The sequence below is a fragment of the Enoplosus armatus genome, chromosome 1, assembly GCF_043641665.1.
Source record: "Enoplosus armatus isolate fEnoArm2 chromosome 1, fEnoArm2.hap1, whole genome shotgun sequence".
NCBI classification, from domain to species: domain Eukaryota; kingdom Metazoa; phylum Chordata; class Actinopteri; order Centrarchiformes; family Enoplosidae; genus Enoplosus; species Enoplosus armatus.
Genome location: NC_092180.1, coordinates 4,697,697 through 4,723,209, shown reverse-complemented (window position 1 = coordinate 4,723,209; position 25,513 = coordinate 4,697,697). Strand labels below are relative to the sequence as shown.

The following is a 25,513-nucleotide window of genomic DNA, read 5'->3' as shown; positions in this document are numbered from 1 at the left end:
GTAACATAAGCTTAATGTTTAAATGAGAAACAGCATCCATTTAGGTCCGCATTTACATAATACTGAATATTTTAACTTCAGCTTTCTACTTAAATATGAACCTCAGCTCTGCAACTGGAAACTTAAAGACCTCTACTTTACAGTTTGTATTAACGGTGGAAGATGTGTTGTTTTCAAATGAAACAAAAGTGGGAAATAAAAACAGATTGAGTTTTCTGTCAGAACCTGTCTTTTCTCATAACCAGCCCCAGAGGGGGATAATGGAGCCTCAAGCCGCTGAACAGCTGATTGTGAATGCATGTTTTTTTAATAAAGGCCAGCTGCTTGTTCAACTTATTACCCGCAGTCTCTATACACAATGATAAACAAGCACATTAGAGGCCAGCGCATCTGCTGACACCTACCGATATACAAGGTCTTTTCAAGAATTCATTTATGTCTAGTATTTTTTCTAAATGGGCCTGGCACTTGTGGATGCTGCGCCTCTGGGCTGCATGCCCTCTCCAATTAAAATCTGTTTGCCTAATTGATAAATGTTATCGCTTAATAAGTTGTGACAGAAAATTAATGGCGCTGGTCAGAGCGGGTGTGTGAAGGTCGTGGTCGAAGCTGATGGTTGATGGTTTAATTGGTTTTTACTCGGCTCTCAAGTCTTTTCTAGCCAGAGACAGCATCCTAAAACCACCCTGATGGCCCATTCTGGCACACTTACTGGCACTTTAATCAGGATCCAGTACACCACATTACTCAAAAGACTGTCCTGCTGCCTTTAAACTTACAGCGTTAAAGAGAAAAGCCTTCCCTGGATACTTATAGTGTTATATACGGTATCAGTAATCTGATATTTAAGGATAGCAAGCGTTCCTTTGTGATGAATGTTGCAATTCTGTCAATTGCATTGATTTCCCACATTGATCAGAATGCCTTTTAGCAAACCCTGGAGAAGGGCCATGAACATGTAGGAGTGCATGTGGAGAGAGTGGTGGCAATTGCGCAGACAGACAAAGAATACAGAAGAAAATGGAGGATCCAGCAGCCAAAGAGCCAGAGGTAAAAGGAGAAAGAGGGAGACAGAAACTCCAAATGAATACCACATGTTACTCTGCATCTGTTGGAGGTGTTTGCTAATATGTTAGCTAACATGTCTGCGATATGATGTTGGCTGTGTATGTGTCAGCTTGTTTTGATGCTTCTCTGCCCCCTAGTGGCTAAAAATCAATTAATGCAGCTTTAAGATTTTACTAATCACATATTAAGCGACTAAGGCTTGGCTCCAGGCTACAATGCAGACCTCCCCAGTAATTCTCCTCTTTGCTCCCAGAGTCTATCTCATTTCAAAAGGTGACTGAGCACCAACGATTAGATGCCCTAAACTTTGCATCTGTAAGATTAGTCACTTGACTTTGTGCCATTTCAATTTAAAAAACAACAACAAAAAAACAACTCCCTTTATGGATACGCTTTTACCTCAAATCTCTGAATTTCTACGTAAAATCTTTTTACTATTTTCGCTACTTTTACTCTCTACAGTTTTACAAACTTTTATTAATTCTCTATTTTTTTTAATTGCTTCATGATGGCCTTTGGACTATATACAGTACAGTGATAATTCCTCACCAGGGAATGAGCAGGGAATATCTAGACATGACGTGACATGTGTCTATTTATCTACTGAAAAAACTAAACTATATAGTCCCAGTCTGTTAATGCACACGCTGCTTTACAGTTCTCTATGCATTTTTATTAGATCTCTCGCAGCTCTGTCTCATCTTTCTTCACCTTATTCATCCTTTCAGGAGCTCTATGAAAAATTCATACTTGGGGATGGTGAGCTGCCCACTCGTATTTAAAAGAAATCATTCATTTTCACATCTATTGGTACATTCAAACTACCTCTTAAGATCTGAATCTGCACTTTACAAAGAGGAGGGAAAAGTTCCATCAGTGGTGGAATAAAGGTCCAAGTAGGCGAGTCATTCATATGCTGATACAGGCTTCTCCTGCAGCAGACTGTGAACGTCAATACGACGCCGTTAGTTATGCTAACTACCCTTTTACCATTAGCAGAAAACAATAATCCTGTTTCTTTCATTCTCTGTACCTGGTTTCCAAATTTCACAGTTGCTTGAACATGGAATAAGGTAATACGTATTTGCAATTACAATTATTGATTTCTTTCATTCTTCATGCTTCAAATATGGTGTAACATCCAACAATAATGTATGCATTTTAATCAAATCAAACTTAACATCAGCAAAATACACAGGAATGGGGGGTTACAAGGTCATACAAATACATTAAATTCACACACACTCACACACACACACACACACACACACACACACACACACAGACAGACCATGGCACTGGGTTAAATAAACACTTAGCTGCTCACAGGTCAATAGTGGTGGTGCGGCTCGCCTTGTCACTGGCTCAGCTACACTCTTTAATTACACACCCATTGATTGGTCAGGATGTCGATAAGGCATTTAAGCAGCTTAATCCTCGTTGTATTAACATGAGCAATATGCACATAGTTTATGTATTAATTCTCAGCCTGAGGTGGAGCACTTGTATTTGTTGCCTCTTGCATTTCAATCCGGCTGCCCAGAGTTTTCATGAAATGTCAATAGAAAGAGGAGAAATTGATCGATTTGACCAGTGGTGGCAGGAGGAGGAGAGGGTGTGTGTGTGTGTGTGGAGGGGGGGGGGATGCTGAAGTTACTTTTTGTTTTGTTGAACTGATGCCAAACTGCTGTCTCTTCTCTGTTGTTCTATCTAAAAAAATCTATCAGGAAGAGTAAGACATCTCTTAAAGTTAAATTAGAGCTGATTGAAAAAGCAATTTTCAATTGTGTGCTGTTAAGTCAGTCCATTCATGCATGGATGCTATTTGTATCCTCCACCCCTCCCTCCCCCGCATCTATACAGTAGATGAGAGTTGTTGCTGAGGGACTCGCTCCATCACCTCAGTGGCGACCTCCAAGGTTCCAGCCCATGAATGGTAAGCACCTTTGGGTGGAGCTGCCCCCGGCCGAGGGGAGCAGGGGCCGGGACGGACAGGGAGCACGGGGCCACCACTCACCATGACCGGGACAGACAGAGCATAGAGAACAGAGCACTTGCTTTACAGCTGACTGACAGGAAGTTAATTGACTGAACCCTCCTCAGTGCTGCTCACTAGAGAGCACCCCCCTCCCCCCTCAGAGGCATCTCAATTCACCATCTAAGATGAAGTTGTTCATACTGATCTGTGGCAAGCAGATGCTCATGGGAACGCACTGGGACTGATGACATAATGGTTCCTGTATGGTATTAAAAGTGTGCATTCTCTCGTGTGTTTGTGCTAGATTCATTGTGAGGAGTCAGTTGTTTATCTCAGCAACAACAACAACAACAACAACAACCCTGTAGTAGATATCTTTTTTTCACCAACCGTTCTTAAGAGGAAATGTCTTTTTAAAACCCACTCACGCAGTTTTCACAAAGATTCTGACATTCATCATTGTTTTCTTATATGGATTTGTTCTTAAGAGCAGAATCTACACACACTCAAGAGCACGTTTGTGCAAAGTAATTCTACAGTTATATAATATTATAGGATTTAAATTACAATAAATTCAATTATTTTTATAATTTGATATTTTTGAATGCTTATTTCCATTATTTTACAAGTATTATGGTCTTTTAAAATAAATAAACACTACACTAACACTTTTCACATCAAATCATTTATGTTAATTGGGAACCATGATCCAATAATCAGTGATGGATCACACTATTTATAGGTCCAAAGTAGGCCTATTTCTACACCCTAGGCCTACTCGCACAATGGTATATTTTCTGCTGCTGCAAAATGTTAAGTGTAATGTTAATGAGTTAAGGTTAGGAAAAGATAATGGTTATCAATCAGTGTGAGTGTGAGGCGGCGCGAGAGGGACCTAAGCTCAAAAATGTTAAAAACCTAACACAGACAAACACGTTGAACCCAGGACAGACAGAATTACGCATTTATGCATGTTGCACCCGCAGCAGCTTCCATAGCCACACTAGCAGCGCGGCTCTAGGGATGGCAATGTTGTTCTGTTGGTCCATCACTTTGGTCAAGTCTGAAATTACTCAAGGAATATTAGATGGACTGCCATAAAAGAGAAAGGAGCCAACTGACACTTTGTGTTTATTGTTTGTCCGGGTTGTTTAACTGCCTTTTATGTTCTTTTCTGAGAAGTTATATGAAGGCTATATTGAGGAAGATGGTTCTATATCTATAATTGATAGTCTATTGTACAGTGTGCATAGGCAGCAAAGTGCCCATTTAAAGAAAATGAATAAATATTGGGTTTGGACATAAGGGTCCAGTGACTTTGAGATTAACAGTAGCACAAGTAGAGAAAAGCCATAAAGTCAGTGAACTGATTCAGTAATGTTAGTTACACAGCGACATCTATCTAAAGTTGCCTTAGTAGCTATCATAAGCTGCTGACTGCGTACAGCTGTAGTGTATTGAGTCGAGCAAGGGTGGGTTTTAGCTGCTTATAAATTCAGCTCTTTTTGTGTTGTTTCTTCTTGCAAAAGTGACGTTATCTTGCTTTGAGGACAGGACTTGAGTGATTTGAAGAATCAAGGTTTATGTGTTTATGAAGAGAATTCAACAGCTCTGTGTCATCACACGCTGTGGGAAAATCATAGTTTTATGTAGTTAAGAGAATACAGCTTCCTACTGTTTGGGAATACCTTCATTTCAGGGAATTTGTCTATGTTGTAAGATTTCAGGTGCTCTGTGTGTGTCAATCAAATGTGGTTCTGCAGGAAAATATAAAACGTTCGGTTCCATGTTGTGCAGCTTTTGCTTTTTCTCAGTTTGTTTCCCCCACAATGTAGCTTCATAAGTGTTGCTGTACCTGCTCCTGTTAGCAGCACAGCAGCGCTCCATTAAAGCATCAAAAGGATGTACTTATCTTTATTGCAACGCAGCCTTTCACTCATGTCCTGGGGGAAATGGAAAACAGCACTATTGATAAAAGTAAAAACATGAAAGACTTTTCCAGGACTATATCCTGATGCTGGAATTGGCTTTCATTTCTGAGGCTCGGAAACATTGCTTTCATTTAAGCTGCTGGTGAGATGACGTGATGCCGAGCCGCTTGGTCGTCTCTCACGATTGTGCCATATATCTGTCCTCTTTGCCATTAACCTGGAAGCGCGACTCCTTTACCTGCAAACTTGTGAGTTCAACTGACAGTCATCAGCACACTTTGAGGTCAAATACTCTCATCAAATAAAGTAAACAACTAAAATATTTATTAACTGAAGATTTTTTTTTTTTACAGCAAACTCTTATCACGACACAGTCTTCAAGTCAAATGACACTTAACCCTTTGAATACAATTAGGTTGGCCACTCTGATCTGGAGAAGTAACAATGAACAGACCCGGGGGGGGGGGGGGGGGGATTCCTCTGCCGTGGTCTTCTATTAAAAACATGAACAAGCACATCAGGATCTAGAAGGTCCAAAACTGCTTCTTTTAAAAAGTCAGACATTAAAGGATTAGTAAGAACTGAATCAAGAACAACAATTGTCATTTTCAACATTGGATTTTTTTTCTTTTTTTTTTTTTACATGTGTACATAGTTCAATTTTGTCTTGTTCTCATGTCGAGATTTTTCAGTTCAGTTCATACAGACATGTGTTGAAAAAAATATATATGTGAAGTGAAAAGTCTGTCCAAGGTCCTCGTCTGTTTGCAAAGACGCCTGGAACAAACGCTGGTCTACGCTCATTCTGATTTCCAATATCTGTTGACTCTCAGCCTTCAGTGATCACTGATCCGAGATCTGTACATACACACAAGCTAGTCAAATCCATACTGTTGTCCTAAAACAGTGAGAAGACGTTAAACTATGACAGATACTAAAAGGGTTAAGGCAAGAATAGAAAAATAAAGAAATAGTAAAAACAATAGAAATGTTGCTTCTCTGTCATACTTGACTTGCAACGCTCAGATCCTAAGAAGCTGTAGTGAGAATTATTCACATAGTCTTACTCTCTTTACAGACCCCTTCACTTTACACAGTATTTACAGCAAAACAGAACCTATCCCACAAAAAGAAAAGTAGTCCACTAAAATTAACACGTTAGTCATGAACACAATGATAATTAAAAAACTGTATAATCTTTATCATATCGTCAGTATGTAAAAACATTTACACACAGACTTGCAAATAGTGTTTTACAGTAGTCATTATATTTCATATCAAATCAATCAACAGAGCAATCTGAAAACCTTGTTTTCAGTGATCTTTTGTACAAATGTCTGCTTTCCATTGCTGTGTTAAAATTTGATGGGTATAGATACCATTTACATCACTTGTTTTTCTTTTGTGTGTGTACTTTGTGCACAGACAATTTCAGTTTTACAAGAGGCATTGTGATAATGGAGGAGAGTATACAGAGAAATGCTCAGGTGAGACACAAACAGATGTGGCGGCAAAACACAAAAGACGTCACAAGGACATTGCGACTGAGAGGTCAGAGTGGCGGCACACCTCGCTGCACGCCACTGTGCCCTCCAGAGGAGAAAAAAAACCAAAACAGCATCACCTTTCCCAAAAGTTTGTTAAATTACCGCCATGTTTTAGAGTCCAAACAACGCACTGTGTGCACGAAAGGGTAGAAAAATATCTTTCCCCGCTGTTTCTGTCAGGGACCAGAAACATGACCAGAAACAAGAACTAGTTTGACATTAAATAGAGGAAGGTCAGCAGGAGGGAGATGGCGGAGACCTTTACTTTCAACTCCAAAGATCAAGGTCACCCATGATGCTGATTCCTATCCCCCCCCCAAAAAATGCATCATGAGTTTTTTCCTTTATAGCTACCTGCCTACTCGAGGGTCTTTGTCTCAGACCTCAAAAATGTTTCCTAGGACAGGAAAATCGCAGTTAAAGTCGTGTAGTCCGCACTAGGCTGACAGAAATACTTGATGGGAATAACAGTATCTTTTAGGGCTCCAGCTGATTTACTTCTCTGCACATAAAAGAGGAACTTTGGTAAAACCAAATGAAGGTTTTATTTTCACTGTGATGAATATCTCAATCTGTTTTTCATTCAGAGGCGGCAAATGGATTCTCCTAAAAGAGGAAAATGAGTCCTGATTTCTGCAGATATGCTGAAGGTGTGCAGAAAGAGAAGAAAGTGTAGACCTTGACCATTGGTACCAGCTTTGAATAGAAACACAGGTATCATTCTACTGAAATCATTTTACTTGCCTAAACTTAACAAGTGGTTTTATAAAGAGCTGCGTAACGAAAGCTTACTGAATAACTGTTTCACCTGACTAAAAGATGCACCTGGCATGTCAGATTTCTGCTGTAATATTTTCACTGTTGAAGCATAATTCATGGCCACATCATGTAATTCACATTTCAAAGACAATATTTTGAGACAGTGTTAGAAATTCCCTCCCTTCCTGGGGGAAAAAAAAATCAGAAAGGGACGGACACTTAAGGGAAATGTTAGCGCTCTCGAGACAAGCCGGAGGATAATGGAGAGAGGTGTGGAGGAGAGGACGGGGGCAGAGCTGTGGATGTGTGAACTGTAGCAGGAAAAGCACCAGACTCTCCTGCCTTAATAAGCCTGGCCGTCTGTAAACACATTCGACACTTTGTGACCTCCTGGCATACTCAAATCCAGCCCTGCGTGACAGGGCTTTAATTATACCCACTCTCTCTCTCTCCCTTTGTCTTTTTTTTATGTCTCTCTGTGTGCGCCATATGGTTCAGACCTGAGGAGCCCTGGGAGACGCCAGAGAAGTCCGACCCACCACGAGCTCAGCCGATTTAATCAGCAGCTGCGCCTGGTGCTTGTTCTGGCCTGCGGGAGTCTGTTGTGCACCATCACACTGCTTTCACATGCTTTTGATATCACGACTGTTGTTATAGGTAGCTATCTGGCAGTCAACCTCATCAGAGAGGAGACAGTGAGGCTGAGGGAAAGTGTTGAAGACAGGAGTGTTAATGGCTCAGCAGGACAGGCAACTTGTCTGACCTAATTCAGAGCCTGGATTCTCTGAAGGATGTCGCTCATGAAGGTGGGTCATTTAAACGACGCAAGGACTGAAGGTCGGGGTATATTTCAAGTGAACTACTTTGTACAAAGTGTCATCTGACTACTTCTAAAGGCAACACGTCTGCCATCATAGAGAGTGGCCAGACACAATAAATCGTACAAATGGAGATTCAAACTCTGCTTGCTTTCACACCTCCGCACACCTGGACGATCACTGCTTGAAGTGGGCGTGCTGGTCAGATTGTCTGTTTCAGAAAGTTCCAAACATTGTCAGATGCAACTCAACTCAAACGTTGGAAAGGAGCGGGGAGGAGAGGATTTCAGACAAGATTACTTCACAATATTGAATATTTTATGACGACTTCCTACGTGATCAAGCAACAGTGAGTCTACATTTAGGCAACATAGGCAGCTCGCCTCAACATCTGCCCAGCTGTGAATCCTTTTCTTAATGACAACTCTCAACACGCTGCTTGCCTCTGGTTTGGGGTTCGAGACGCGATGCTCAGCAGGTTTCCTCAAAACATGTCATGAAATGGAAACAACACAAAGACACATACACAACACAGTGACTGTGGTAAGAGTGGCTATGGCCTCAGTCTCTGCCTGAGCCACACAAACAAACACACACACACACACACACACACATAGTCACTCACTCACTATTTGTTGACAGAGTTACGGCATAAAAGCTCAGCCTTAACACCCCAGTCTGTCCAGTGTGTGTTTGTATTTTCTGTGCACACGCTGGCATGCACATGTGTGTGCAGGAGTCTGTTTTATGAATCCAAGGGGATAGTCGTCAGATAGAAGAGAGGGTGGGGGGTGGGTGGGGGGCGTGGCAGTCCCGCAGTGAAAGGAAGAGAGGAGGAGGAGTGAGGAGAGGAGGACGAGAGCTTTAGTTGTTCTGAAGGCAGTCGAGATCCACCGTGCAGCAAACGTTCCCATTCTGAGCACCATGAAAAGACAAGAAAGAAGACGCAGAAAGTATTAAACACACCGTGCGGTATAATAATAAGCTGCACATGTTGCATGTAATAACACCGTTCAGAGCCTGGCTGGCCATAATCAGTCAAAATATAGAGGGAACTTGCAATGTTAACATGACGTCGACAATATCTTTAAAGGGTCAGTTCAGACAAATTACAAAAGAACGCACTGTATTTTTTTTCCCCTTCCACTTGTGGTACTTCTTCATTCAGCTTCAGGACTGTCTGCTATGGTTCTGAGATATCCGCCTCTGAGATTTATGCTGCCACTCCAGTACATTGGAGGTGAACAGAATTTAGGATGTGTGGCTCCAAGCTGTGACAAATTTGAGAAATTGAACAGCAATATGTCTTTCCGCAGACAAGGTCCCAGTTATTTTGGATAATCAACAGACCTCACTGTCACAGTGTCATACTTTTCATTGTAGCAACTTTCTACTAAAAAAAATAGTCCCTATGAAAAGAGTTTCAGAGGCCAATATCTCAAAACCTTATCTTTATGTTTGTCATTTGGCTGAACTGACCCTTTAAGGCAAGGAGGATAGATAACCGGGCTGGGTAATGGGGCCCTCTGACCATGGGGGGCCTCAGCTTTGGCTGACCTAAAAGCGCAGCCCCTTGCTGCTCAGAGGCAAACTGTCTTTACCAAGATGCAGCACATGGGCTCATGTTGTGAGTGACCGACCAATCACAGAGCAACAGAGTGACTTATATAAGTACAGCAGGTCTGAGCTCCGACAGTAGCTATAAGCACTTGCTGTGATCACAGGGTGAGTGAGCGCACCAGCTGCTGTGGCTGGCTATGTCTTGTCTGTTTTGTAACTGAATCCTCTACAAAATAACCTGACATGTGATGCTGATTACGGTTTATGTGCATGTATTTGATGTGCTCCTTTTGGCTAATTCAAATTCTGATTGCTTAAAAAAAAAGAAGCAGAACTGAGGAACAACAGATTATTTTCATTACATGTGTGGAGATGATGTGAGTTATGGTGACATGTTCCTGACACAGTGATCTGCATATTGTGTTCTTTTTAAGATTAAATGTACGTTGCATCTTCTGTGACTGTCACATTTTCGGATTTTTTGTATTCATCTTGGAAGACAGACAAGCAGATGCTGCATACCCTCCAGCACACGTTAGATGGACTCACTATAGCACAGTTTCTACCTCCAAGAATTCTCTTCAGTACCAATAGCCTGTAATTCCTACCTGCAACATTGTGGAGGTACGAAGGACTTTAAACATTGACACAAACATGAACTGAGTGAAGTTTCTGATTTTTATATCCCAAAACTACATGTAAAATGGTCTATTTGCAGGGATGGACCAACAGCAGATTAGGTAAAAGCACTATTGCACCTCAAAAACTGGCAGAGCAAAGCAAACCTTCATTGTGGTTGTTGTTGCTGTGGCCTACCTTACACTTGCAGGTAGTACAGGGGGAGTTGGGCATATGCCATGTGTCTCCGCTGAGGCGGACGACGCCTGCGGGGTCCTGGCACGTCTGCCGAATGTCATATGACAGGTTGTCGGCCAGGCAGGGGTCCGTGACGCAGCGCGGGCAACACTCGCCCTCTGCCACCGCCGTGTACTCGCACATCAACACAGGGCAAACCAGGGGCCAGCAGTCCACCTCCCCCTCCTGCAAAGACACAGAGAGAGGTCAAAAAAAAAAAGAAAGGAAACACAAATGTCACTGTGTGTGTGTGTGTGTGTGTGTGTGTTGGTTTTTGTGTGAATCAGCTGATGTGGTGACTGCAGTTACAGCTCACATGCTGATTTGTTGCCTCATCTCTAATTAGAGAGGTGGTAATTATCGTAGCCCTCCACACACACTTAGACCCACGTCCGAGCAGCAGATCAGGGCCAGGTAACAAAACCCAGTTCTAGGCTTCATGTTCACGAGCAGATTCTGTGTTTTTGATGTCATCTGTTTCTTCTAACAAAGCACTCAGTTGTTTAATATGAAGGTCAGCATTTTTGTTGGCGAAACACATGTAGCTCCTGTGTGAATGTGTGTGTGTGCTTCTGTGTACGGACCATGCAGCGACACTGCTGGCAGCCGTACAGCCATGATGCTCCGCTGCGATAGAGTGTGCGTCCGCTCTGGTCCAGACACTGGCTGCTGGGCCTGTTGTCACAGCCGGGACAGCAGAACAGATCCTCGTCTGGGTCTCCGCACTCACAGGGTCTCCTCCTGCAGTACGTCTGCCCGTCCTGCACAACAGAGGTCACAGCGGTCAGGGGGGAAAACTGACTTAGGTCATGATAGTGGCATGTGTAAAAAATAGTGCCAACATAGACTTCAACTTCACATGTCGCTTCATATCCTGGGCTGTGAGGTACTGTTCCAGAGTTTCCCTGAATAGGTGGGTCACCCAACGTTCAACAGCAGCTAAAACTGAAAGCTTTCATCAGTCTGGTTACAGTGAAGAGTTGAAGGATTCCCTGATGCCGTGAGTGTCGCCTCAGAGCCTTTTCATCTCTGAAATGAGTACAATCCTGGAGAGAACGCTGAATGTCTGACATTTTTTCTATTAAAAGTGGTGCAATTGCAAAGATACTGAATCACAGTCAGGATTCAAAAACCCCTATCACATAAGTCCAAGACATCCAAGGGGTATGATCAAGGTGTGTATCAGAAACCGATCTCCTTTAGCAGCAGCTAGTTAACACTTTTGCACACTGGGTCATTCAGGCAGATCATTCAAGGCCAGCATACCTACGGAGGATTTTAATGCGTCGTAACAACTGTCAAAGCTCCATTTTCTAACAGAAATTTATTCGAGTTGTGAATGAAGCAAGAATGTGTTAGAAGTTTGGTGTCTGGGCTGAAATGCAAAGTCAAATGCAGATGAATCTGCCGGATTGGGGAGCCTGCCCAGCTGCTGTGTCCCTGGCTCTCTGTCTCCACCCGGAGAGAACTTTATGGTCCGTTTTACTCACCACAGCCAGCACTGGCTGGCCAGGGGACGACAGTGTAATGGAGATGTAAAAATGTTACATAAATTGGCTGTTAGAAAATGTATGGGGGCCATAAAATCATTCTGCATACCATTAAAAGGGCAATACAGAGCCAGTGTTTTATCGATGCATATTGTCCTGCTACAGTAACCGCTGAGTCCCAGGGTACCAATACCGATGGCCTTGGTCTTTACGGTTACGGCCCTGGACTTGCTGGGAAATTACTGCCAATTCTACTGTGCCGGCAGGACGCACGAAGGCAGACTGTTCATTTTAATGCTAGGAATAAGACCAGGCATGCATGCTAATGCTGCACTGTTGTGCTAACCAAAACAACGTCATTATACTGCCTTTTTATGTCAACTTTGACGACAACAACTTTATGATGACTACAGATGACATTCTCTTTAATCAATCGGTATGACTTGTTTTCAACACAGTCCCAGGGTGAGGTATTCCCCTCCAAGGTAATTTAATTTGAGAGCATTTAGGTCCTTGTCGAGTCCCTTCTATAGAAGTCTATTATCTAATTCTCTAATTTAATTCAATTTCTTCTTTCATGTTGAAGTGGGGAAAGTTGAGTATACAAGCACCTTTGGTGTCATGTGCTGGTGAGTTTCTACGAAATCCCCTTCCTGCTTTGCCACCTTCATCTTCCTCTCATGCATTTCTGTCTTCCTCATTAGCCCTATCTGGCTTCAGGCCCTCATTTACAAATGAAAAATGTATCCAGCAAATCAATCTTCCTCTCATGTTCAACTAACCAGTCAACAGTACTGTACTTTCTGACCCTGATTACCTTCCGTTTCTCTCTCCTTCTTCACAAACCACAGTAACTTTCTGGCTGCCTCACAGTCATCAGGCCAGTGGCATCCAGCGTCTGACTCAAAAACCAGCAGGGCAGTGGATCCTGAAGGCATCCCGAACTCCCCCGATGTGAGCAGAGCATCTCACTTGTGTCACACTCTTGTCTCTTTTCTCCACTTTGCTATCTTCATGCTCGGCCTATTTTTGCCGGAACGTCTCTCGTCTCTGAATCGTGAAAGTCCCTCGTGAATGTATGTAAATACCAATATTTATTGACATGAAATAAATATTGAACGCTGCATTTCATTTGTAATTAACTTGTAGCAAGGCTCATTTTTCTCGTTTCTCTGAAGTCTGTGAAACATGAGAAGGATTGGTACAGATTCCCTTCTGCTAATATAAACTATTCAGGAAATACAGATACAAAATGAGCACTCTGCAAACAGTGAATACAAGTAAAGTTAAGTGTATCCACACAGTATCTGTTAACACATCATGAATAAATAAAGGAAGCCACTACAGGATGTAAACAGCCAAAGTGACCGAATGTCAATCACCAGATTCCAGGCTGTTACAGTTTACATATATAATGACAGATGTATTTACTGACGTGTTATACTGAAATGTCATCACTCATGATAGTTTAGTTTCTCCTAGGTGTTTACCAGGATAGTCCATGCGAAACATCCTGGTGGTAAATCTAGAATTTTATGAGCCGATGAGAAATCGTCGGACCCACCTCTCTCAGCTGTCATTTTATTCCAAATAACCCTCCGTGTTTGCGTCACATTAATCTCACTCACTGAGCCTCACCTTCCCAAAGACAAATCTGATCAATATCTCACTTTCCCGCAGCCACGCTGCACCGCCTCATTCTGACACCCGGGCACAGTATTGAGTTGTTAAGCTGCCACAAATATTTGTCAGAATGTAATGCAGGCTAATGACAAACAGATGGGAGCACTGAGGGGATTTTTCCTTGAGTTGACCCTGTATGATGCTTAATTTGGTCTCCTGAGGTAAGAATGTCAGATATTTTTGTGCTTCTTTTATAACTATGCATACAAATGTTAGCTTGAATTACTTGCACGGCAGAGCTGCAGGAAAAGATTGACATTAATGAAACAAAGAATAAGGTTAGTTAACAATCCATATGCATTATCTACAACCGCTTATCCTTCAGAGCTGATCCCAGCTGACATTGGACATTATTAACAACATGGGTCATATTTTTGTAGTTTTGGCCATCACTTCTGTCAGTTATGATAACATTGTACACACAATGGCTAAAAGGAAGTCTAAAGGGCCAAGAAACAGGTCTTAGTCAAATTCATTTGTGTGAGAAAACAAAAGCAAAGAGTAAAATGATTATCCAATTTGTCTGTAATTGAAATAGCCGATGCCCTGGTTCTACTGTACTTACCGTTGTGCACACACAGCTCTCCTGTGCAATGAGGGATTATTACAGATTATTACGGGTGCAGTTACTTGCAGTTTTGGTGTTTTATATGATCTGTCTAAACTGCTGGTTTGTTTATAACCTCATCTGACAGCTTCAAGCCAATTGCACTTTGTTGAAGCGATGTTGCCGTGTTCTCAGATCTCAGCCATCACTTTCTGAATCCAGTGTTATCAAAACCAAAAAGTGATGGACGGAACGAAAAAGTTGTAATGAACCAGAATTATCCTTTTAAGGTGGAAAAACACATTTTAATTGGCTGAAATAAAAGCAAGAGAAGCAATCAGAAGAAAGAAAGATAGAAGAAATGGGTGCTCCATATCTTTCTTTGCAGAAAATGAGAGATTTATATATACACATGCACAAATCCTTGATAGTCTACATATATCTTCTTATATATTAACAGCTTAGTTACAGGAAGTCATGGGAGAGCGATAGAGTTTCAGATCATAGCTATGACCAGTCTTGTGAGTGAGTTTGCATGTGCGTGCGTGTTCATCGTCTTTACCTTGCAGGAGCATATAGCACAGCGGTCAAAGCTGGGTTTCCAGTCTTCTCCGTTGCGTCTGATTCCCTCTTCCTGTGGGCAGTCGCCGCTGCAGCCCGGACCAGACGTGCACACGCAGTCGTAGCCTCCCGGGAGGTTCACGCACACACTGTCATTCCAGCAGGTGTGTGTCTGCAAACTGCACTCATCGATGTCTGCGAGACAAAGAGTAAGCCACAGTGAATGTTATGATGTTTGATTGTTATATCCTATTATATTCCCTTTTCTCGCATGGCATGAGAACAACTCCATCTATCTGGAAATACAAAGTATGTTTGGCCCCCAAAACTATATTTAAATTGTGGCATTCAACAACATGACACAGGGCCCATATTCTGAAGCTCAATAGAGTTTTGGAGAGTCAGTTTTGCCAAAATGTGTCCTGTTATTAAACAAATTTTTACATTTCACAATTGTGTAATAAAATTAGATAAAACAATAAAATTGTGTAAAATGGGCAACATTATTTAGCAGCATTTAACATTTGACCCAAGACCTTCTCAAACTAAGGTATTGAAAAAAGCATTCTCAGCATTAGCATCAAATCATTTCAAACAATACCTACGCCTAGTGTGATATTAATGAACAATGCTATTGACACAGTACTACTACTGTACTGCCATTTGCTTGCCAAACACAGCTGGGATGAATCACAAGTGATGTCTGGATTCAGAGCTGTAGTGTTGGATAAAGCACATGTATTACAGTACGAGACGCATCCTTTCTCAGCTCTCCTATTTCCTCACATTACTATGGAGCCTGGCAGGTATCAAGCGTAACATCTGTAATAATTTGTGTCGTGCACAAATTAGTATTTCATCCCTCAAGTCACTTTAATCATTCCTTCAAATGAATGGAGTTCAGTCATTATAGCAGTAGAAACTGAAATTACAGGTTGTTGTGGTCAGTTAGGGAGGAGCACCCAGAGGTGCTCAGCAGCAGGCTGGCAGCTGTGTTTTGGTATAAAGGTTTCTTTGATTTACTGAATCAATTCCCACAAATGAATAGTGTTTTAAGGGGTTTTGTTCTGTTATAATTACTTCAAACTAATCATTTGCATTACACCCCTTCCTGTATATACAAAGTATATATAGTATACCTTGCATACATACTGGTATCATAGCTTCTGATTCTGATTCAGTCACATCAATCATAGCCTATACACCATATTCTCACTATATCATCAAAGGAATGATACATCTGCTAAATCAGCCTCTTTCTCGACAAACCAAAACAACCAACATAAACAGGGAGGACGGCGGACATTTTCTTCCCCAGCGTAACACAAGAAACGCGGTGCCAAAAGTATGTCCCCACCTTTTATCAAGACATGACATTTAGCTGTCTTTATCCTCACAAATGTGAGCTGCTCTGAGAGAAAAAGACCAAAGTCCTGTCGACAGCGGCCCTGCTCTCCCCTGCCAGCACCTGCAGCCTACAGAGATCGATCACGCCCACGCAACACTGACAGCATGCTACTAATGTTGCATGAACAAAGCTCTGAAGTAGAAAAACTGAAACTAAATTTAAAAAAATTTGGAATTCTTGTTTTCGTTTGTGTGTTAGAGTCCAACGAGTCCATGTACTTTCTATACAGTGAGACTGTGGGGACTGTATACTGAAGTTTTACTGGAACAGAGCCAGAGGTATGTCATGTGGCTCACTTCATATGTCCATATAAGGACGGTAATTCTTAAAGAAAACAATCTAATACCATTGTTTCCACAAAATTTAACTTGATTGCCTTTAACAAACCCCATTTCCCATAAGCCATCCCTCATCACTGAGGGATAAACATCATGGCTCCACAAAGGAGGTGAACCCATGGACCAGTTGAGGGGACATACTCAGACATGTCTGCAATAACAGCGAGACAGAGAGGACTGAAGAGTGTAGACTGCAGAGATTACAGATAACAAGTTGGAATAATGACTTTAGAAGAGAGCGTTGTTGAATTTTACAGATACGGACAACACAAAGTTAAGATTACGTAGATATCCATTCTGCTGTGCTGGTACATTTTCATAGGAGCTGTAGTTTATTTGTATGCTCACAAAGTAACTGTTGTTTAACTTTATTAAAATCCTGAAGGTCTCAGTTTCTCATAGTTGAATGCCCGTGTGTCTTAGATAATAGTCAACCCCAGGAAGGAATTCAGAACGCTTGGAGGCGCCATAGCTGCTAAATTCATCCAAAAAGTGACCCAGAATGCAAAAGGAAGTTGATTTATTGCAACCAACAATAAACCTGTTAAAACTATTCAGTGCTATGAAAGGAAATACTAAAGACGGTAACAGAGAAATGTTTGTAGCTTCTGGCCCAAGTTGCTCACACTGTGAACACCACGCAAACATACATTTCTGTTTTCTCCAGCAGAGAATGATGAGCGGTATCCGGCAGGCAGACCTACTCTGGGTGGACGTGAGGCTTGGCTGGTGCTGGGACCACACCAGCCACAACAATACACTGTTCTGAATACACACTCTAATTGGTTGCAGTAGTTTGCTAGAGAGAGGAAGGAGAGAGAGGAAAACAGCTCAGTAGAGAATTTATTGTGCCTGCGACAGACTATTTGCATACACTAAATGAAATCCCCATCAGCCAGTCAGACATACTGTAGCTCCGCTGGTGAAGGATTAATGCTCTTCATGCTACATTCACCACATTCAGCCACAAGCTGCGCCTCGCAGCTGAAGCGTACTCTTACATGTAGGCTGTGAAAGACAGTCTAACAACTAAACACAAAAGCCCTTCGGAGAAACCAGCTGAGCACAGCCAACCATAAGAAAAACTTACACTCACACCTACATGTGCTGTTACACATGGAAGCGCTAATCCTGCGGTGAACATAACAACACACATTCACACAGGCATAGACACATACGGACGGGCACACAACACAAATAAATCCCTCTGACAGATGTTGGTAATTAGAAGGCAGCAGAAAGCTCAGTATTTGAGTATTTAAATTATATTTCTTTGGTATGTCTCCAGGCAGCCCATATGGAAAGGTCATGTATATCACAGAGAGAGAAAAAATGATGTGCACACACTGTTGTGCACGGAGACAGTGGGGGTTTATGGTGTATTATCCTCATCTTTATGCACAATCTGTTTATTAAAGCCACCTGTCTCTCCCTAAAGCATTACGCATAATAAACGTGTTTTGAGATGCAGCCCATGCAGCTCCCAGTCAAAGCAATAAAGAAAAAGGACTGCTGCTTGCAGCTGCTCTGGTCCTCACCACAACAGTACGCAGTGCAACACACTGCAACATAATAAATTGTGATGAAGTGTATTGTATCACTGTACATATTTTCCAAAACAAACAAACAAAAAAACGGACTTTATGGACATGTGAAGTGTCTATATGAGCAGAAACTTTAGGAAGAGCTCACTTAGTCACTTCACAGATAAATAAAAAAGCTCTAATAGATTCATGTATCACCCAGCAGGACGCCCTGAAAGTAGCACAGCCAGTTGTTCCATGTGCCAAAAGAACGTGCTGTGAGGCAAAACTCGGGATATTAACACTTGATCTTAAGTTAGATTGTTTTCATCAGCCCATTATTATACCATTGGGTGCCTTTTTTAATCAAGCCTTTCGGTTTTTTTCAGAAAATAGTATGTGAAAGTGATGCTTTTCGGCTGTTGATTTGCATCTGAGAGTTTAACTGAAATCTGTGCATACATTTTTGATACATCCCTCTAACAGAAAAGACCCAAAAAGAAAACCCCAAACAAACAAAAAAATAACCACCTAAGCTCTTTGTCAGATGCAATTATGAACACAATTACTGATGTACATACACACTGGCAAAGGGACTTTCTGCTTTCTCAAAACATTATCCTCTTCTGTCTCACTAATTATCATCCCTCGTGCATTCAGCTTTTTCCTGCACGGCCGTCACGTACTGTTGGCCAACATGCAGCTGTTGATGTGGATAACTGACTGGTGCTGCTGCTCTCTGCTTTGGGCTCTCTTATTACAAAGGGCTTCTTTCTGTTTGGTTCACTCACGAGAGGCTGTTGGAGGGATATTGTGGAGAGAAAAAAAAAATCCTGTTAAATTGTCATTCGTACTTATTTCCCCTGCTGGCTTCCAGCCTAATGCTGCATAGTGGGGGGAGAAAAAGGTGGCAGATATACTGTCACAGCTACATGCACTTGCATTAAGGAGTGACACACATACACAACACCCACATACGCACATTACAACACACTTGTTGTATCTATGCTGTAAAGTCTAGAAAAGCAAACTCATTATTGCCATCTCTCAAAGACATGAAAATAGCTGCTTTCATTAATCGCAATCATATTTCAAGCCATGAATATGTTGAAAGCCTCAACAAACAAGTAAGTTAATGTCCAAGTAGACTTGTGACTGATGTGAGTAACATTCATTCATACATTCAGTCATTTGCTGCAGATATGAGTCATGTTTCTGTTTTTTTTATGTGATTATAGCATCTTTTAAATCATAATGATGAAATAGGTTTTTGTTTGTTTTAGGTTGGTTGTTGTTGGTGTGTCGATAAAAGCAAAATGCGTAAGTGTAATGGAAACAGGCTTAGCGAATAAATCATGACATACGTGAAGCATGTGACTTTTAATTACATCATCTAGTTGCGCCCTCTTCTTCTGCAATGGTTCTGGACTCTTTTGAGTATCAAACCCTTTTAGACTTGAAAATTGCGTATAAAAACTAAGCTTTCTTTTCAACCCCATGAACACACTGGTGTTAATATTATCTAATATATTCTGGTTCATTTTCAGCTCTTTATCTTTTTTCCACTTTATACTGTCACACTGCAGTACACACCTCCTGACAATGTCTGGATGTAACGCCACACCTGTTTGGTCGGTTGTCTATCAAAACAAGAGAACGAAATGCAAATTTAATCATAAATAGTTTGTAGATAGTAGATTTACCAACTCACCTCTCCAATGCCTGAAGGCTGAACTGGCTGAACTGTAGTTTTGTGCCAAATATTTGACTCTTGAACCATCATTGTCACTTAAGTTACTCATGGAAGAGGTTTATTAACAGAAAATGTTCATTATATTTGGCACTAGAGGTTGTGATGGCCTATAGGTGACTCTGAATTAAAAGATTTAAATCACTAATTGGATGAGGAACACAAAGTATGTCTCACGTCGACAGAGAATAGGAAATCACAAGGGCAAAACATCTGCAACGAGACAATGTGAGCTGGTGACTCTGGATGGGGTTCAATGTGTGTGGTAATGTGACACGAAGCTGCTGTAGAGTCTCACACATAAGGTATCTGTCACTTTCCTTAAGAACTGAGTTTGAGTGAAACCACTGAAATCATACCTCTCCCCTGAAAGTAAATTAATCAAATCGGACCGCTGTTATTATTAGTTATTCTGAATGTCATCTGTAATATGCTGAACCACTGAAAATCCTGTCAGTGCCAGCAATCAGTCAGCAGCTATTAGCACGCTAACATGCTAAAGTAAGATGGTGACTATGGTCAACATTGTACTGCTGAACATCAGCATGTTAGAGCTGTCATTGTGAGATATTAGCATGTTGAAGTTAGCATTTAGCTCAAAGCACCGCTGTGCAGCCTCACAGAGCTGCTAGCGTGCCTACAGACTCTTAGACCTTTAGACGTCTAAGTTGCATGTAATTGTTATTTGAGCAGTATTTAGATGACTATATTTCGATGTGAAGCAGGTCATAACAGTACAGCCATTTAAATGCGGTGGAAACAACAGTTTTAGCCCAGTTTTCACCAACATGTGTGGTAAGTGTCTTTCAACTTGCAAATCACCAAATCAGTGCTTACTGGGGACTTGAGCCTTGTTAAGAGATGTACAACCACAGTAATCGCACAGGAAATGTTGCCATGATCCAAAAGTAAGGTGGAACGTATTCAAGATGAACAAAGTGCTGAAATCTGATCAAATAGGCCTATCAAATTATTTAAAAAAAAGTTCTACTTGGCAAGCGCAAGATGCGCTCGGAGTTGATTTCATCTTTTCACAGCCTCCTGAAACTTTTATCTGACAGAGTAGCAGAACAAATATCTGTGTGTGGGAGTGAGTGAGAGCAGCAGCATCTACTGTATGCTGGAGTAAACTCGGCTGAATAATTATTGATTTCTTTCCTCTTGTTAGCAATATTTGCTTAATAATTGGTGCGTGCTTGTGAGCTAATGTATGAAAAGGATGCCACGATACAGATGGAAAAAACAAAGCCGTGGAAAAAACTATACACAGACAGTTAACATGTAACGACATCATAAAATTCCCATCACTCGCAAATTATTTTGCAAGTTGTGAATGTGTGTGTGACTTTCACTGTACTTTCCTGTTCTGCGCATCATCAACACTGTGTTTTGACACAGGAAACACACAAGCCGGGTGTTTCTCTATTTCTGTCTTTAACTGTGCCTCTCTCTGACTTTTTGAGCTACCACATGGGATAGGGCACGCGACACTAACATCCTATCGTGTCTGAAACTACTGTGTGTTCCTCATGAATATCTCATTAATGGTTGTGTGTGTGGGTTTCTTAAGCTGTGAAGGTGAGGAAACCTCTGATTAGCCTCCTTGTGAGCCTACTGGATGGCATGTTAGCGCAAACACACGTGCACCTGTACACTAGATCACAGTCTGTGCTTCTACATGTTAGATTTTCAAAGAGGATAAATGAGACAAAGACTGGCAATCAAGCGATCATGTAGGAAACCAGAGATGAAAGAGACTTGAAGAGGAAGCCACACGGTGACAGTAATTGAATACTGAAAGAGAGAGTGGGGGGAAAAGTCTGTAGTAGCTGGGCGGAGGCAAGTAGAGGTTTAGGAGCTGGTATTTCAAGCAGTGATAAGGATGTTTCAATTCAATGTGTGCTCACCAATGCAGGAGCACCCATCGAGCAGGTAGGAGCCATTGTCATGGAAACCACTTCTGCATTCACAGTGGTACCAGCCAGGCAGGTTGACACAACGGGAGTGGTTGTGGCACTCAATCAGGCCCTCTGCACACTCGTCGATATCTGAGGACACACACAACAACATCAGCATTAGTCTAAATTATTTTCCGAGCAACGAACATAAACCTGGAACTTCAGCTTGAGCTTGATCTGTGCTAGCAAGCTGCCACCACAACAGCAGAGCTGGGTCAGCGTCTGCCCACATTAGACAGCCAACATCTCTGCAGCCTGTCTGTCGCAGCAGGGATCAAGGTCTTTCAGAAATCACACCATTTGGCAGCAGAGTTGTTTCCTTCGTGCACTTCTCTATTTTTTCTCCTCGCTCGCTCTGCTGTTTCTACTCAGCTCGCTTTGTCTCTGGGATGCGATGTGCGTACACATGCCCAGCCCAGAGGCGTTAGGTCTTCGCTCCTTCTCAGGAGAGTAAATCTCTCTCATCCATTATGTATGATGTGAGCTCTGCTCCTCATCTGCAGCTCTCTTGCTTCTTGCTGTAAGACCCGACCTGCGCACACACCCTTTTAGTTAAAGCGTGACCTTCAATCACAATCACCTAAATGTGAACCATAGCAAACAAGGAAAGGTAGCGAGGGGCTGCTCATTAAGTGTCATGTCTGCGTATATCTCATATTGTCGTTGAAGAGGGGAAACCCCATATCTCAAGCAAATCAACTAGAAAACCTGCAATAGTTTGAGGCTTGACCAGCAGGCATTTTTCATATTATGTAATGGATTCTAAGAGTGTGTTTTATAAGCGAGCGAGGTGTCGAGTTTTGTAGAGAGAATCCATTCAAATTCACTTAAAAGTTAAAAGTGAAAATCCACAAAATCTTTTGTTGTTTTTTTTGTTTTTTCACGTCATTTTGAGAGGGAAAACACTACTTGAAATGGACATTGATGCTGGTGAAATCCTCCTCTGACGAAGCTCAACCCACAGACTTGTTATTTCACAGCCCATAAAATGTGTGCACTTATAATGAAAGTAGTACAAACAATGATACAAGTGAAGTGACATCGTGCTTACAAAGTTGAGATTTAGGCACTGAAACTTCTGCTGCTCCAAAAGCTGCTAAATTCTTACAGAATCTGATTTACTTTGGTAGTAAATAGTTTTTTTTAAACACATTTTGAGCTTTTGGATTGCTTTATTTATTTATTGGTCTTTTCACAGAGGCCAGTCAAATGTAAACAGATGACCTGTCATTCTCACAGAGACTCTGAACCTGATGTTCTGTTTGGGAGGAGTAAATACTACTCATGCAGCTTGGAGAGACAGGGGCATCTTTTTTTTTTACATTGGAGTAGATTGGGTCTCTCAATTGAACATCAGTCTGTCTCATTTTTTGTTTGCATTTACCCTCGACTCTTATGATACCAGACAGCTATGTGATCTGCTGAGACGCTTGAAGCCAATAAATGTAAAAAGATGAAAGTGATAAGAGAGCACCTGGCAAGAGAACAAATAGGCATGTTTCCTAAAATATCAGAATGTTTCTTTTAATCAAAGTTTTTCCATTTGAGAAAGTTGTGTTTACAATATTCGCGCTCTCCACAAATTTGACTCTTATCTGCACAATTGCAAACCTGGTTTACCATTTCACACAGAACGAGGTGCAGACCAGTGTGAGTCTAAGTCGTTCTTTTGAGAATAGTATGAATTTTAGTTACAGAAGGGATGTTAGGGCTATGCAGAAGTGTAAACAGATGGAAAAGATTCAGATGATTCTACTGCTTTGACCTAGTTTTTACAGTATGTTTATATTGTAAAGTCACGTGACTAAGTAATAGACTACACTGTATATTAGGAAACAAGAAGAAACAGAAACAAACTTATATACCACCCTTGTGATAGCGAGATAGTTGAAAACGTTGTGTATTGGAGAATTGCCTTTTTTATGTCTAATCTGCAGCACTTTGACTTGCCTTGCCTTAGAGAAGAGCAGTGTGATATATTTAATTTTCATCCACCTACATTGAAGCCAAAACCCACTGCAGTCGTCCCCACCACACACTTTTCCATATCTCATCAGCATATAGTTTAGTTTCTCCATCCATAAAAAAAATAACCAAACTGGCCTTGTGATCTTGTGCCATGAACATTTTTGTGTTGCTCCAGCCCCGTTGTGAAAGTCACAGTTGATACCTTTGGCCCTGTCTTACGAACACACACACACACACACACACACACACACACGTTTATCTCGACACAGATAAAAGAGAGACTCAGGGTGAGCCGTTTAGCAGTGTGTGTGCTGTGGTCGTGCTGTTAGCCTGGTGCACTGTAGGTAATAAGACGTGACAGCTGCTGGGAGAGCTGCCCTCTGTCAGCCCCTCAGGTCAGAGATCCAGTCAGAGATCCACAAAAAGATTCCCTCTCTGACATCCCACTGAAACATACCGAGATTAGAGGTGACTGGTCGCTGAGAGCAGCTAAACCTTCATCAAGAGAGCAGTGCTGCGCGTGTGCATGAGGGGGCATACGTCCACGTGCTTGGGCTGCTTATTCCACATGCTAAAGGTGCAATGATTTAATCCAGTGGCGATTAGAGTCCTTCAGCGGAGATTCAATGCATCATTAAGTTTCAAGCGCTGACCCTGATTCAATTTAACAGGATTCATTTTTTTTACTTCCAATTCCAAGGGAAAAACACTAAGCGCTGAGATTGATTAAAACAATGCTATTCACCCAGATCCCACCGGCCTCTCTGTGCAGGTGTCCACTCAAGCGACAAAGACATGGCTTCCCACCCACAAACAGAGCCAGTTGTGTTCATTGAAACACGACCAAACACTGGAGGTACTGCTGCCAACTTGACAGTGTTGAGTATCTGTTCAGTTTTGTGCTTTTTTGTAGTGTAGCTGTTTGTCAGTGAGGAATCATCAGTCTTCATAAACATCATTTCTGTGAAACAACTAAATTATTGAGGCACAAACCTTAAAATACGTCAAACATTAAAAGGTACTCCTTGGCCCTTGGGAAGACAAAGAGAAAAAAAAGTGTAGCTTGGTTGCGATCAGATCAGATGATTATTGAATTCACTTTGTGGTGTTTCAACTTTACAGTCTCCTGTTAGCTTCAAATTCATATACAAATAGAGTTCAGAGAGGTAGCCAGTGAAGAAACGCATGTTCAGCATCTTGAAATGAGCATTGCAACAAACAGAAATGAACACACTTGCTAAATAATGATCTTATCTTTGTCATATTACATTCCTTTCATGCCTGCAAAGTTGTCATGCTGTGTTTTTATTTAACCCTGCGACAGAACACAGCAGCCATCAGTCGCTGCACAAAGAAGGCTAACAGCTGCCGGCAGCTCTAATAACAACACGGACAGACCACATATCGCTTTATACAGCATTAACCAACTAATTAACCGACAGTAAACGTCTACAGCTAATCTCGCTGTCGCTGTAACCACTCAAATTAGTTGTTTGTCACAGTCACAAATAATACACAACTTTTAGTGCCAATTAGGATCAGAGCACAATGATTTAAATCTAAAATGGAACAAGATTCCTTATTCAGTCATTCACTTTTACTTACGCTTTGAGACTCCACATTCTGTACTTTAAGTATGAGTTCTCATGCAAAACACTTCCCTGTTTTACATAAACAAATAAACATGTTTGTGTTCCTTGTGGAGAGAGAGTTGTAAGGAAGAAAAGCAATAATGCCCAGTTTGAACACCCAGAGGCACACAAAAACAGTG

The 25,513-nt window shown here is 41.6% G+C and overlaps 1 protein-coding gene across 1 annotated transcript in view; it reads right to left on the bottom strand.

Annotated features, from left to right (window-relative positions):
• Positions 1–8,965: 8,965 nt before the first annotated feature.
• The window catches only part of LOC139282486 (protein kinase C-binding protein NELL1-like), a 203,036-nt gene continuing 186,488 nt past the window's right edge, over positions 8,966–25,513 (bottom strand). The window contains exons 16-20 of the mRNA XM_070902231.1: positions 21,724–21,864; positions 14,799–14,992; positions 11,101–11,277; positions 10,478–10,702; positions 8,966–9,016 (exon numbers count right to left, since the gene is read on the bottom strand). Coding sequence (XP_070758332.1) covers positions 8,966–9,016; positions 10,478–10,702; positions 11,101–11,277; positions 14,799–14,992; positions 21,724–21,864 — 788 coding nt within the window. The remainder of the gene's footprint in view (positions 9,017–10,477; positions 10,703–11,100; positions 11,278–14,798; positions 14,993–21,723; positions 21,865–25,513) is intronic.